This window comes from Paramisgurnus dabryanus, chromosome 18, assembly GCF_030506205.2.
Source record: "Paramisgurnus dabryanus chromosome 18, PD_genome_1.1, whole genome shotgun sequence".
In the NCBI taxonomy this organism is placed as follows: domain Eukaryota; kingdom Metazoa; phylum Chordata; class Actinopteri; order Cypriniformes; family Cobitidae; genus Paramisgurnus; species Paramisgurnus dabryanus.
Genome location: NC_133354.1, coordinates 8,334,979 through 8,351,382, shown reverse-complemented (window position 1 = coordinate 8,351,382; position 16,404 = coordinate 8,334,979). Strand labels below are relative to the sequence as shown.

General features: G+C 40.0%; 1 protein-coding gene across 1 annotated transcript; it reads right to left on the bottom strand.

The window, feature by feature from the left end:
* Positions 1-468: 468 nt before the first annotated feature.
* Positions 469-14,979, bottom strand: pcsk1 (proprotein convertase subtilisin/kexin type 1). The gene is made up of 14 exons (XM_065244043.2): positions 14,540-14,979; positions 13,719-13,823; positions 13,392-13,517; positions 10,281-10,427; positions 8,486-8,562; positions 6,541-6,629; positions 5,677-5,849; positions 5,144-5,356; positions 4,940-5,040; positions 4,613-4,846; positions 1,992-2,149; positions 1,784-1,917; positions 1,524-1,685; positions 469-1,435 (listed from the first exon to the last, which is right to left on the bottom strand). Exons 1-14 carry the CDS (start codon positions 14,711-14,713, stop codon positions 1,037-1,039), a joined length of 2,292 nt encoding a protein of 763 aa, XP_065100115.1. The 5' UTR covers positions 14,714-14,979; the 3' UTR covers positions 469-1,036.
* Between the last annotated feature and the right edge of the window lie 1,425 nt (positions 14,980-16,404).

The following is a 16,404-nucleotide window of genomic DNA, read 5'->3' as shown; positions in this document are numbered from 1 at the left end:
TTCGACTTCATGCGGCGCTGCAAGAACTAACAAGCGGATGACGTCAAAGTACCGCGAGAGCGAGTCGAAATTAGACTATTTTGTCAGATTTCGCGGTACTTTATCGTCATCTAACTGTCGGTTCTTGCAGCGCTGCATGAAAGCGAACAAGGCTAACAGCTTCGTTTACCTTGAGTCGCGGCGCCCGCAGGAGTGCCGTTGGCGAAAGTAGTAAAACAAGAAATGGAGTTTAATTTATATGGACTCTAAATAAGCCAAGTGGAATGGATATGAGGAAGCAGCAGCGCGGAAGTCAAAGCTGTAGCTAAAACGCGGAACGGAGCTTAATTTATTAGGGAATTCCTCTAGTGCAAGTGCTACCACAGTGAATAAAACAATTTGGAGGGTTACTTTTGTTATGTAGTCTACTCAAAACTTTTTTATTTTACTTGTTGATGTGTTTTATTACTGTTTAAATTTTTTTTGAGGCTATAAATAGAATTTGCTTTGGTGGGAAACTCACAGACTCTGTGTGGGCACCATGTTGGAGACCACTGCTCTAGTGGAATGGATTTGACTGATGGCGCTTTGACAAGTGCGCTAAATTAGATTAAAAAGTGAGTGGGTCCAATATCATTGGTCTTATAAAGTGGGTAGGTCTTGTCCCACCCACATATAATGGTTCTGACGCCCATGCCAGCACCACTGGTTACCAGTAAATATAAGATGCTGGTATCCTCTGGTTAACAGCAAGGCTGCTTAACCAAAGATGACCAGCCTTCACAAACCTCTAAAGCAGCAAAGCTACATACATAAACTGATCAGCTATACCAGCTAAAATATTTCACTAGGCGTAAACAGAAATAACATGCTAACTGGCAAGAACATGCTACCTCACTAAAAAAGAGCATGCTTTTTACTTGTTTAACACGAATATGTTAACCAGCTGGATTTTTGTGCCGAACAGCATGTCTAGAAATGTCTGCTGGTCTTTTCAGCAAGGATTCATCCAGTCCCTCCCAATTCCTTACCCTATCCCCCCATCTTTTCTCCTGTCTCACTCCTGGTCATCTCCGAGCATATCAAACAGAGCCTGCAGCAGCCGGTCATCTCTGTGCCTGTATGGCTGGGCTCTGTAGAAGCTGTCGCTGTAGTCACTAAATAAGCCGTTTTCAGAGCCCCTGTACCGGTTTAGCTGATCCAGGGCCTGGTAGTACTTCTGCGGAGGGATCCGTTCCTGTTGCATGACTTTGGGAGAAGCAGCCAAAGTGTTAGGAGGAATCGCAGGACTCTGCCTGTTAAAGGCCGACTGGAGGAGGCGTAAGAGGGCCAGGTTGGCATCGGAGGGGTCAGACAGATTTTCTGCTGGAATGCCGGGGGAGGCGTTTGAAGGAAGAGAGCCTGAATCTGCTGCTCGACTTGGATTTTCAGGTTTGTGGGCTGGAGTGGGAATGTCCTGAAGAGACATAATCATTAATATTCATTAGCTATCATGCATCCACTTCCCATCACTTTTCACATGCATTCATCATTTCAAGCCTGACCTTAATCATGTCTTCCATTGGCTCCACTCCCCTGCGATCATTTTGCACAGCATTGTAGGGTGTATACACTCTTCCCTTCATCATGTGTTCTGGTTTCTCAGATGTGCCATGCAAAATCAGCTTCCAGCTTAGAATCCGACCTTCATTCTCCAGCCGGCCCGACTGCAGGGGCGGAGAAATGGTGGTTGTGATTATCAGGTGTTTACCGGGTGCTTATATTTGTTATTTGTTTCCAGAGCACTCAATATGCAGGTATTTACCGTATCCGTGATCTTTAGGGTCCAGGTACCCGTGGGATCCTCTCCCCAGGTGTGCACGGACATGAAGGCCCAATTCCGGAAACCGTTGGATGATGTGTCCCTCTCTCGCTCTGCCAGCAGCACTGTGGTGGTGCCTGATGGGACAAACGTGATGATGCTCTCGCTCCATATACGTGTTTGTGTGTTTATATGTGTGCGTGTATGTTACCTGAAGGAGATGTGAGGGTGATGTGGAGGTCACCTCTCCGTGTGTACTCGATGCTGACCTCCACCTGCACGTGCTCCAAAGACGCAATGGAGTTCGTCTGTCCCGCGCAGGCCTTGGTGGGAATCTCGATGGATATTTCACCTGCTGCTTTTAATGGTCTGTAAAGAATAAAATGTATACACATGCACATTCATATTCGAAATAATTTTCTCTATAGCTCAACAGGTAGAATATAACAACAGTAATGGGTTAATAATTTCCAAGAAAAAATACAAAGGCTTATTATTGTTTTGCATCCTATGGACAGCAGGAGGACACACAAAATGTAGCCTATTACATTGAAAGGCATTACCGGTGCACCAAACAAAAGCCACAGTGTTAATGCACAACAAAAAAGATGACTGCATATTATAAATCCCTTCTTCTCTTTCCATCTCTTTCTCTCTCTCTCTCTCTCTCTCTCTCTCTCTCTCTCTCTCTCTCTCTCTCTCTCTCTCCTGATTAATGCTTTAGATAAGGTATAGTTAATGCTGTTGGAAAAATGCCACATGCTTTAAATAGTCCCTGCTGCTTTTGCTATGCGTGATTGCGTGTTTAATAAGTGACGAATGTGACATTTGCAGGATGCTATCTGACTATCAGGAAAATCAGTTCCGGGGAAATGCAACATATGTCCAGGTGCTAGGGTCACGAACGCTTTACAATTTCTAGACTCTGATGACGCAAATGTAGAGGAAAACCATGAAAAAGCTTTGCCATTGGAAATTGATGGTTGAAATTCCATTGATGCCTTCCTATTACAGCTTTCTGTTTGTTTTGCAAAGGCTGTTATAAAGAACAAACATAAGGGGATAGACAAAGTCACATGCCGGATGTAACACGGCTATTAATAAATTGCTATAGCTGAACAAAATAGCAGTAGATGAGAGTGGCTTTGGCATCCATGCGTGAGCTGATATAGCATCAGTTTTTTTGTGTTAAATTGGCAGACAGGCTTCTGTGTGAACACAAACACAACCCGTGTTTGACATAAACAAACATGCATGTGCATCTTTCTCGAGAGACAAATACCAGATAAAAAACCCTACCAAGTGCAGGACTTTAAATACGTCACATGTCTTTAAGGGACTTTCACAGTATGTGTGTGAATGCACGCAGATTACGGAAAATCATTGCAGGGTTCCCACACCTTAGTTAACTTCAAATTCAAGGACCTTTCAAGGACTTTCCAAGTCCAAACCATCAAATTCAAGGACTAAATGTGGGGACACATTTCAAGTGAGAGCAAGGTTACAACGTGTTTCCTTTAAAGATACATTGTTTCAGTTCCCTTTTAAGGGAACTCGCGCTGCGTCACTGCAGTGACACTTTGGGGACGCCTCCAGGTGTAAGTGCGTCTGAATATGTATATCAAATTCAACCAATGGTGAGGCTTAAGGACAAAGACAGGGTGACGCGGGAGCCAGGATGTATATCGCTATCTGAAATATTGCCAAAGATGGTGTTACAGGGACGCAAGAAGTATGGCAAGGGAGACGCAGCGTCTCGTTCCCTTCTCAGGGAACAACAGTTACATACGTAACCCGAGACGTTTTCATGTGTCAAACACAACTATGCAAAAAAGCATTTTGGTATGAATCAACATTCACATACAGAAGACTTAAGCATTTAAAGCGAACAGTTTAGCAGGTCTGCTTAAAAAATCTAGAATTTTTATCTTGTTTTCCTACACTACACAGGGAATAATATGGATTTTTTTCCAGAAAACTTCTTGCATAAAATAGATTCAAGCACTTTCAATGACCTGTATCTATGTATTTATGTTTTCAAAAACTTCCCAGGGCCTTGAATTTTTTCCTCCAGATTCACAAACTTTCAAGCATTTCAAGGACCCGTGGGAACCCTGTCATTGAGTGCGTTTACATGCACAGAATAAGCGGATAACTATTAAAAATCTGCTTATTATAGAAAACTGTTTTCATGCGTTTACATGCAAATCAATAAACCGGCTATGCAGACAACTGCGTTTACATGGGACTTGAAGAATTATCAGTTTTCTCGCAGGCAGTGACGTCACCACCTATAGTACACAATAGTTGTTCAAAAAGTCAACGGCATATCTGTCTTAAGCTGTACTGTTGTATCTCTTCTCGTGTCTGCAGAACCTGTAAATGTAACATGAGCTTCTATTTTAACAGTTTCTCTGCCAACTGCTTTAGTCGAGCGGAGACTTTTATGCGTTACCTTGCGCTTACTTCCACGCGTGACGTTTATCTTTCATACGCGAAGACATGCGCACATGGACAAAACCGTGAGAAAGCCGGTTAAGGTGTTTACATGCCACGCGAAATCGGCGTAATGAACAAAAAACTACCTGTGCCGATCGGTTTTTGCTTACGCTGTTTATGGGCTTTCCTCGATTAAAGAAAACCGCTTTACGTGTTTACATGACCCCACGTTTCATCAGTTTATTAAGCATAATCGGCGTAAGACTGTGCATGTAAACGCACTCATTGGCAAATGTGCATTAACCAAAAATCAAACAATCCCAGATGCATTTTCCATTTTTTTGTAATCTTTGTGTGAAAAGGACTTAGGAGTATCACAGAAGCCAGTCGTACCTCGGCTGAAATGTCTCATCTCTGACGATGCACTGTTTCTTCTCTGGAACGTGATTCCAGACTTTGGGATCGGCCAGGTCGACCAGGGCTTTGGCGTTCAGGAGGCCGAAGCCGAAACGACTGTTGACCATCAATCCAGCTCCATTCTTTTTCCAGCCCGGGTTGTTGGCTAGAGGGTCGAACTCAGATGTCCATACCACCAAGTGCTGCAGATCTCGCCAGGTCAGGTCTGGGCTGGGGTTGAGCAAGAAAACGCGTCATTTAAATTTCACAATGGAACAACTAATGCAATACAGGCAATGAAATGCCTAAAAATGTTTGACATACTTTTGCTCCAAAGCCAGAGCAAATATCCCAGCAGCCAGTGGGGCAGATGCAGATGTGCCAGTGTGCGTCTCTGTGCATTCGTTGTGCAAATCCGCACTAGTCTGCAAGAATTAGTGTAAAAGAAAATCATTAAACAAGAAAAATAAAACCATCAAATCTAAAGTCAATATAATAACATGTATTAATGAAGTTGAGAAGACGCACTATTCTCTGGTCAGTGTAGTCTCCGCTGCTGTAGGCCGTGGCCAGCGTAGATGAGCATTTCTCAGCGTACCACGGTGAGAGACCCTGTTGGGAGGCACTGCTGATAGAGATGGTGTAGATGCTGTCTGTGTATCCGTCGCAATCACAGTTGTCGCCCTGACGCCCACCATTACCAGAAGCCCAGACGAAAATAGAGCCTTTCCCGCCACGCCCCTTGAGTAAAAGCAATTATTCATTTACAGATGATAATGGGTTCGCGTTAATGGCTATGGTACCACACCGTAAACCCAATGCATTAGCTTGATTTAGTCTCAGCTGGTCTCCAGCCAGGTCAGAATGGTCTGTTGGCTGGATTTAGAGGCGGTTTGGATACTTATTATTTGGTCAGGCTGTATGAACAGCTAAAAGATTTATATTTATGCATTTGGCTATACGTTTTATCTGTATGTGTGTTCCCTGGGAATTAAAGTTACAGCTTTTGTTGCTAAAACCAACCAAACTAACAAACAGCTCTGTCATACTACATTTCTCACCTTTTGAATGCCGTACTCGAACGCTTTCTGGGCCAGTCGACCGGGTCCCTCTACGGTCTTTCCGTCATCATTAGGACCCCAGCTGGCGCTGTAGATGTCCACATGGTCAGGGTTAAAACCTATAGAACTGGCCTCAATGGCATCCGTCACGATCCCATCCAGCATTCGGATCCCTGCAGATGAAAACCAAAGAAGTTGAAGACAAAGTAAGGGAACGTATGAATGAACTCTGTGATTGGATACATGTCCCATAAACTGGGTTATTTAAACCAGTGGTTGGGTAAAACTTGGATAAACTCAAACCATTGGTTTGGATTGTCCCAAGAACGTTCATATTTGGCCCAACCATGGGTTCAAACAACCTTATTTAAACCCAATGGTTGGGTTTGTTCATATTTGCCCCAACCATGTGCTGAAACAACCCAGTTTGTATGACTGCTGTAATACAAATGTGCATAATAAAAAAAAGATTTACATGCACATTTATGCATTCTGCATTTCAAAAACATTTTACCAGTTCATGCATTGCCTGTGGGAATCGAGCCCACGACTTGCACCATGTGCTACCATTTAAAGGGATAGTTCACCCAAAAATGTCAATTCTGTCATCATTTACTCACTCTCATGTTGTTACAAACCTGTATACATTTCTTTGTTCTGATGAACACAAAGCAAGATATTTTCAGAAATGTTTGTAACCGATCCAAGGCCCCATTGACTTCCATTCTTTTCCCTACTATAGAAGTCAATGGGGTCTTTGATCGGTTTGGTGCAGCCCTTCCTACCTCATTACTGCTAAATTTAAACTCCACAATGATACAACAACTTACTCAATGACAAGAAAAGAGCTTGACAAACACACACCTCCCACTTTCGAATTGTAGGCCACCCCGACGCCACATTTGTTGTTGTCTGCCTGCATGGCAATCTCGCCAGCGCATCTGGTGCCATGCCTAAGAGCGAATAACAGAGAAGAGGGTTACAATTAAACATCTTTCAATTCCAGTCGAAATTAAATACAAACTGTATTACAGCTGACACAGTGAGAGACGAGTTACACATCGAAATTGACTGCATAGGGTTTGTGATCATGATGCTTGCCTTGATTGCCAACAATGCTGGATAACTGTTGGATAACATTACATATTATCTTTAGCATGGAGTAATTTGGTAAAAATTATTATTGTGCTTGATCTTTTAAATTGTTAATCACTGAGTATGAGTTTCTTTTCTCCATAATAACCATCTTCTGTTCCTTTTTGTGTTATACAGGCAATTACACCAAAGCACCTTGTACACAGTTGGCAAAAGAATGAGATGATATGTTGGATATGGGCGTTGAGAGGATGGGTGAGCTCGCTTGTGCTCATTCAAGAGTGTGCGTGTGCATAATTATAAGCGCTTGTTAGCGTGTGTACAAAAGCACTATGGCTCGAACAGTGTGAGTCATAGCCCGAGAGAAAGCGTGACAGAAATAGAGAGAAAAATCACAGGCCTATTTTCATGGCCAGTTAATTCTTCTGTTTCAATGCTTCATTTTCACATACAGATTTGCAAATTTATATTTATTTCTTCATTTTTATTGACCCTGGACCACAACACCAAAAAAAAAAAAAAAAATTAGATTGAGATTTTTACATAATACATAAGTTTTCCATTGATGTATGGTTTGTTAGGATAGGACAATATTAGACAGATATACAACTATTTGAAAACGTGGAATCTGAGATTACAAAAAAATCTAAATATTGAGAAAATCACCTTTTAAAGTTGTCCAAATTAAGTCTTTATCAACACAAATTACTAATGATAAATACATTCTTGATATATTTATGGTAGGAAATTTACTAAATATCTTCATGGAGCATGATCTTTACTTAAAGGGACACTCCACTTTTTTTGAAAATATGCTCATTTTCCAGCTCCACTAGAGATAAACATTTGATTTTTACCGTTTTGGAATCCATTCAGCCGATCTCCGGGTCTGGCGCTAACACTTTTAGCATAGCTTAGCATAATCCATTGAATCTGATTAGACCATTAGCATTGTGCTAAAAATAACCAAAGAGTTTGGATATTTTTCCTATTTAAAACTTGACTCTTCTCTTTACATCGTGTACTAAGATGACAGAAAATTAAAAGTTGCGATTTTCTAGGCTGATATGGCTAGGAACTATACTCTCATTTTGGCGTAATAATCAAGGACTTTGCTGCTGTAACATGGCTGTAGGAGGCGCAATGATATCACGCAGCAGCTGAAAATAGTCCCCTGCTATTGAAAGTTACCAAGGGGACTTTTTCGGCTGCTGCGTAATATCACTACGCCTGCTGCAGCCATGTTACAGCAGCAAAGTCCTTGATTATTACGCAAGAATGAGAGTAAAGTTCCTAGCCATATCTGCCTAGAAAATCACAACTTTTAATTTTTTCGTCGGCCTTAGTGTGCAATGTAACTACAGAAGAGTCCAATTTTAAATAGGAAAAATATTGAAACTCTTTGGTTATTTTTTGGCGCGATGCTAATGGTCTAATCAGATTCAATTGATTGTGCTAAGCTATGTTAAAAGTGGTAGCGCCAGACCCGGAAATCGGCTGAATGGATTCCAAAACGGTAAAGGGGTTGGAGATGATGAGGATGATTGGTGGTAGGTGAGGATGATTGCAGAGGTGGAACAAGTGAGGGAGCGTGGAGGTTGATGGGTAATGAAGTCCAGAGAGAGATGAACAGAGGAAACGGGAAAGAGGTAGGAAGGCTGACAGGGAGTGTAACACATCTAGAGATTATGAATAATAAGATTTGTTCACTCACTTATTCTCGTTGGTAGAGTCGTATCTTGGGAATGGATCGGGATCGTTGTCGTTAAAATCGTAGCTAGCAGCAGGATCCTACAATGATGAGAAGAATGAAGAAATGAGGACTGATCTAAATAAGAACAAGAAAAGTTATCCAGAGATGGTTTAACATGTCCATTTACAACCTTAGGATTTGCCTTTAGTATGAAATGGTCTATTATTACCTTATTTGAAAGGGTCATGAATAATAATGATGAGCTCTGCTCTGATTGGCTGTTTCTCAGAGCAGCTCTTTTGAGTAGCTATGTGTGTGTAAACAGACCTTATGTTTAAGCCTGTATCAGACCTAGATATGAAATTTTAAGAATTTGGAGATTGTTAAAGCAACACCAAAGAGTTTTTTTAATTTAAAATAAAGTTTCCAAAAAAGTTTCAGTGGTTCATCCACTGTTCCAAAACAGGGTGAATGGCACTTTCACATTCGCTTTGCAGCCCTCTATCGGCCAAAACCGCACTAAAGAAGTTTCCAACCATCGGGTAGTGGTCCTGTAGTTCGAGTGAAAAAACTTGCTTTACGGCAGACCTACAATCCAATCAGAGCCAGCTATGCTGCAGTATTTACGACAGGGCTAATGAACAATTACGATTCTAACCTGTAGGGGGAGCAAAGAGCAGGAACTCTTTAGTGTTGCTTTAATGGACGTTTCTGAGTGGTAAGTTTGTGGGTTTTTTTAGGTATGGACCTGCAAAACAGAACTATAAAGCCATTAGTAGAACTACAGCCTAAACGCTAGCATAAAGCATTAACTAGCATATAGCGCTAACTCAGCAGCAGTCACAAGTTTGTTTTTAGCATTGTAACAACATTGTACTAAGTTTAATGTTGGTTTTACATCTCGACTGTAACGTCACATTCAGTGTTATGTTGAGATTGGCCTGTTTTCCAGCTGTCTTTTGCATGCACAAGGTTTACATAAGAAGGAGGAAACAATCCTGTTTGAGGCTCACGATATGTCATTACCATGTAAAGACCTCTTATTATTTATCCATGCCTAGATAAATACAGTTTTACATTCTATCGCACCTTTACAAATTTTGTATTTTGTGTACATATTCCTGTATTTTCTGTTTGTATCTTAATAAAATTAATATGGAAAGTCAATAAAACTTTCCAAGTGGTGGTCCTTTAGCAAAATACTGCAGTTCACACACTGCTGTTACTGTTATAGTAAAAATATATAGTGCATACTGCATAGTATGCAGTAAGCAGTGTGGTGTTATTCAATTCCAAACATGACCTAATAACAAAATTAGCTTTTTTCTCAGAGAAGCAGATTCATTACTGAGAGCATGAGCTCCATCTGTGCCTCTTTGCTTTTGTCCGTGTCTGTACAAACCATGCTGAGCTGTCATTGTGACACTAGCCAGCATCAATCACATACGGGTTTCCACTTGATAAAGATGCTTCTCTTTTAGTAAGACAAAGCGTGCACCGTGTGAACAATTCAACATCAGAGTGCTTGCTGATGCTACAGTATAATGCACTCATAACCTAGCAGGAGACAGATGTTTGAAATTATCCTGTGATTTATGTGCTATGTTTGTTAGGGATTATGTAAATGATATGTAAATGAGCTATGAATAGTTATTTTTGCACTTGTGGTATACTGACGCTACATCACATCATGAGGCTTGCTAGGTGTCACTATATATAATCCTTCACATTTGGGGAAGTGGCGTTGCCATGGAAACAAAAGCGTAGAGTTTTACGAACAGCGGTCGAGTAGGCGTTGCCTTGACGACCCACTTACGTAGTTGGGGTAAATATCGGTGTGGTTCCACTCCAAGCCATCATCGAGGACTGTGATGACCACACCTTTACCAGTGATGCCCTTCTTCCATACTGGGATCACGTGAAGGTCCAGTTTGGGGAGGGAGGAAGACGTCCGGGTGTCTTGCTGATAAACAGGAAAGAGAGAGACAATGTGCGTGGTATTATGAGATATGATATACGTGAGCTATGCATACCCTCTCGAATATTCTCAGCCCTCTTCACTAACGCAAAACCCTCGTTGTATGACACAACCACTGACCACTTATAACAAAAGCTGTTTGCTTGAAAATGAAGGCTAGCGATGTAATCTCCCGTGCTGACCTTTTAGTTTGTGCAGACTATTTTTGGCCCATATTAAACCATAAGGGGATGGATTTTTATTGACAGATAATAAAAATATCAGAGAGACACCGTGTGGGGTTGAGAAGTACACAATTTCGCTGAGCAGCTATAGACAATGCAGTTTAAGGGATACTACACTTTTTTTGTAAATATACTCATTTTCCAGCTCCCCTGGAGTTAAACATTTAATTTTTACAGTTTTGGAATCCATTCAGCTGATTTCGGGGTCTGGTGGTACCACTTTTAGCATAGCTTAGCATAATTCATTGAATCTGATTAGTCCATTAGCATCGCGCTAAAAAATAACCAAAGATTTTGATATTTTTCCTATTTAAAACTTGACTCTTCTGTAGTTACATCATGTACTAAAACCAACAGAAAATTTGAAAGTTGCGATTTTCTAGGCAGATTTGGTTAGGAACTATACTCTCATTCTGGCGTAATAATCAAGGACTTTGTTGCCGTACCATGGCTGCAGGAGGCGCAATGATATTACGCAGTGCCCGAAAATAGTGAAAAAGCTATTGAAAGTAACCAAGGGGACTATTTTCAGTTGCTGTGTAATATCATTGCGCATTAAATAGGAAAAATATCGAAACTCTTTGCGTTTTTTAGCGCGATGCTAACAGTCTAATCAGATTCAATGAATTATGCTAAGCTATGCTAAAAGTGGTACCGCCAGACCCAGAGATCAGCTGAATGGATTCTAAAACAGTAAAAACTAAATGTTTAACTCTAGGGGAGCTGGAAAATGAGCATATTTTTAAAAAAGCGAAGTGTCCCTTTAATTGCAAGATAAAATGTGACCCTGCCTGTGAAACCCATTTTACTGTTTTCTACAAAATATGATCATACGAATATATAGTCTTGATATCTTTAATATCGACTAAGGTCATGTCAAATATTTTCATGTCATTTTTTAAGCAAGGGTCTCTAGACAAGGCATTATCTTTAGATTTAACAAAAACACAATAACCTGAGAAAAGCAGAGAACAGAGAAAAAAGGAAAGATAGAGAGAGAGAGATAGAGGTCTACAATCTGCTCATGAGTTACATACAGACACTGCGGTATCAGCCCCATGAAGCATGACTCATAGTTGAGGTCTCAGTCTTCAAAGGGAGGGGGGCAAAGAGACCACCCACCACATGACAGACTCTGTCACGCAACACAACCTAACCTCAATACAGCCGTACACCTTAGACTACTGATATACCACCTTCATAGGGCACAGCACGTCTAATTGAGTCATTGTATTTTATTGGTGTCTTAGATATTGGCAGGTGCATAAACCTGTTTCTTGGGATCATTACCTCTGAAGACACACAGAGATACAATCACACACACACACACACACACACACACACACACACACACACACACACACACACACACACACACACACACACACACACACACACACACACACACACACACACACACACACACACACACACACACACACACACACACACACACACAGCTATGATACTTATAACTACACAGAGCTCCCAATACAGGAAGAAAATATCATTCAAATCTCTTTAATTGAATTATCGGTGAAATTTAATCTATTCACAGCATCCTCTCTCTTTCTCTCTTTTGGCTTTCTCTTCTACATACATTTTTTTTCTCTTTTAATCTCACTTTTATTTCCCAAGACATCATTTAGACTTCAACTACTTACCTATCATCTTATCGCTTACACTGACCAATTAGATTTGATCTCATCCAAAACATTGTGAGCTGCCTCTGACATTTTAAAGCATTTTCTGCACTGCTTTGTACAGCACACATTATAGGGAAAGATAACAAAGCATCAATATTGATGCGTTTTACCGTTTTTAGCCAATATGTTCACACAAGAAAATTTCATATTTGTTAAAAAACGTATTAGGTTTTTGGACAACTCTACCATGAGCTCAATAAATGGTAGTATATGATTTTATGAAATCCCACAAGTTGATTTTCACTGACTCGTGGCTTATACTAAGATTAATCAGAAAAGTGCTGGCCACTTCCACAATAAAGCACTGCAAATAATATAATTGCATCAGTCACCCAAACTTAAAGCGGGCAAAAGATTGTGATTAATTGGATACAAAATAAAAGTTTGTATTTGCAATATATATATGTGTTTGTATTGTGTGTTATTATTATGTATGTGTGTCTGCTATGGAGTACACTGTAAATATGAAGAGCTTGGTTCCAAAACGCAATAAATCCATTTTGACTAATTTGGGTAAAAACGTGTTTTCTATACCAAGAAAGTAACAAGATGAAAACCACTATTTTCCGTTACAAACTTTCACATAGCATCTTTAGGTTATAATAACATTAAAAATTCAAATCCATACTTTGATTTTCAAAGATTTATTATAAAAACTGATTATTTTTTTCCACAAGATGCAATAAATCAATGACAAGTTTTTTTTTCAAAAGGCAATAAATCTATTGAATCAATATAAAAATGTGCACTAGTTGACTAGTGGTATACACTGATTATATATATGAATGTTTCTTAAATACATACATGTGTGGGTTTCATTTATACAAAATAATTACACACAGTACGATTAATCTTTTGACAGCACTATTAATAATAATTAATATTTGATAAATGCCTTGATTTATTTTAAATGGTACAATTATTTTCACAATAATTCATTGGAGTAATAGGATGCTTCAAAATATGTTAAGTACATCAAGAAAAATTCAACAAAGGAATGTCAAGGCATTGAGACTCACCAGGTACCACTGTTGGTTCCACATGGGGTCATCGAATAGTTTGTCCACAGAGCACTCCTTACATTCAGTCCCCAGTGGGGCACGCTTTGCCCTCCGCTTCTCATACTGTTGTTCGGCCCACGACACCTACAAACAAAACCATATGTGCATACATAAGCATTTAATGTTAACTTAAAGACCAAAACTTTAATTTATGCATAGTTCAATGAAACCTGACATCACCAATATATACAACTATACAAAACTATAACAAGCATTTAAACAAATCCTGGCATGCAGTATACAGACATATGAAGATATTAAAATAGCTCATCAGAAGTCTCATACCCTGTCATCCTCTGAGAGACGTTTGGTGATGTGTCCCGCACTTCTTTTCGTCCTGCTAGGGTGATTGTATCGCTTGAATAAATAATGGTTTTCCAAATCCCCAATCTTCAGACAAATGAGAGAAAGAGAGAAATCACTGAAGAGAAAGAGTCATATCTGGAGCTAAATTAAGCCCAGTCATAATGACGTACATGCCATCCATCTGTCTGGTCTAGTCTGCGTGCAACTACCTCACAAAAAAATGTTAACATTATTCATAGCTCTAAAAATGTCCAGGCATAAAACAGTTTCGTTCATTTTTTAAAGGACATGTCTGTGGCACAACAGGTGAATATTTCTGGAAAACAAAAAATCTGATTACTCCACTAAAATTTTTTCACAAAAAAAAAATGAGATCCATTTGCTTATTTCATTTTTTCTCTTAACTAAAATGCCTCAAAACGTTGTTGCGTTTTAATGGAAATAATAAGCAAGATGCATTCAAGATCTATTTATCTAACACAGATATGGAAGCTGGCTGTTGAATTATGAATTAGTAAAATACATTTAACAAAAACCAAGCAGATCTTTCAGGTCTTTACAGCAGATGTTTGCCAAAACAGAGGTTTAGAGTCACTGTTTCCCGCATATTTATTTGCACAACTAAAGCACGAATTTGTAGTCTTTCATAGGAAAGCAACAGTGTCACCCATGCATTGCAGCCTCAGACATGAGTACCGTCACATGCAATAGTGATGCCAAACTCCACAGCAGATGCAAATGCGAAGAAAACAACCGTTTAAAAGAGTTTTAGTACTCAAATGATATTGGCAGTGACTTACCTGTCGGACTAATTTGTAACCCAGCTCGTCGGCGATGGATCGGGCAGCGTCCTTTCCTCCGGGGATCTCCACCGCCCATTCGTTTAGATACTGTCGGTCCACAGCTGAGGACACGAGCGCACAGAGAAGAGCAATAACACTGCACAGCAACATTGGACGACATCTTTCTTCCATTTCAAAATAATCACAACTACTTTAAAACGTGTTGATGATCAGGACGCGCGCGAATAATACAAATGAAGTACAAATAACTTAATAAATAAAATATACAAACGCAATTTCAGCCCAGCTCCAAACGACTTCCTCTGATAAAAATCTGTAGCCGAAGAATTAATTCTGATGAGCCGGGAGCGAGTAATTGAACGCGCATGGAGCGCCACCAATGAGACAGTGAAGGGGAAGCGATGTTTACACGTCAAATTACGAACAGCTCTGACGTCAATTTCTACCTGGGGTAGGACGCACGCGTCCCGGGGGATGGGGAGGGAGGGGGTGAATTGCGCATGGAAGAGGAGGGGAATTTTTGTCTATAAATAGCCAGGTGGTTTTATCAGGATGGAGACTATGAGAATGATCGCACTCGGAAACGGTGCTGCGCGCGCGTTCCCGAAACCCTAAGCATTGGGATTTGAGTTTATCTTCTTGTAGGATCTGTTGAAATCAATATTTCGTTAGCATAATACCATTAGATGTGTGGATATATTGTACATAATGCGTTAGGCTGAATAAGAGTACGGTAAATACATTCTGTGCGTCTCGCGCTGGCGTAGCTGCCTGCGTCATCAACGTTCAGCACCACAACAGTGGACAGCTCCATTACACAATTGTCTCTATAACAATTTATTTTCATATTAAACGCAATGCATTCCCATACAAAAATGTAAAATATGGTAATACATATAAAACATTAAACAGTGAAAAGGTTAAATTATATAAGCAAGAGATTCAAACATGAGAAATAAACACACACATTTAAATTTATGCATTTGGCAGTGCATTCACCGTACACATTTTATCAGTATGTATGTGCACTTTTTATCTTTGCACTGCTATACCAATTGAGCTGAACATTTACTAAATTGAAAAACACATACTAAACTGTTTTACTGGAAAGAATAATAATGTATATTAATTGAATTGCAAAGACAACATCTGACAAATCACCTGAAATGTCGTACGTGAATTGTGTATGCTCACTATTAAGAAAAGTGTGAAGAGGTCACAAGCCCTCACGCATAGCACAGACCTGTTTAATCTCAATGGCAGAGACAGGGAGGTCCATTTTAAGCAGACACGAGCACAGTGTCATCCTAAAACAAGTGCTTTTATTAAAGAGAGGCCAGAGTCGTGCGCTTTGAAACGCAGAGACAGCCGCTGTTCTTTTGATGATAGCTTCTTTTGTGCTGCCTGCATGTGATTGTGCCATCCATTTACATTATGAGGTTTATAAAGATAACTGCTCCCATCTGCAGTTTTTGTTGTATTTTCTGAATGGCGCGTGTTGTCCAGGTGCATCTCGGTCTGCCGGCAAAATGTATTCCTTTCCTTTGCACCTTAACTGGGAGAGCATGGCCCTAGCATCACCAAGCTCCTGGGTTCACTAATGTGTGTATTAATTATCATCACCCATAGTAATTATATATAAATGTCCTAAACCTGTTGATAACCTCTAACAACCCTTTAAATCTGAGAGAAAACGCAATGCAAATGTTGTTTGAGCCATAATACCAACTGTTGAATGAATGTCCTATTGGAGAAATAATAATAATAAGTGTGTAAATGTATATGAATATGGAGGGAAAACGAGCTAATGCAACAAGAAAATTGCCCTGTTCTCAAAGCAGACCTATCAAATGGACTCTTTA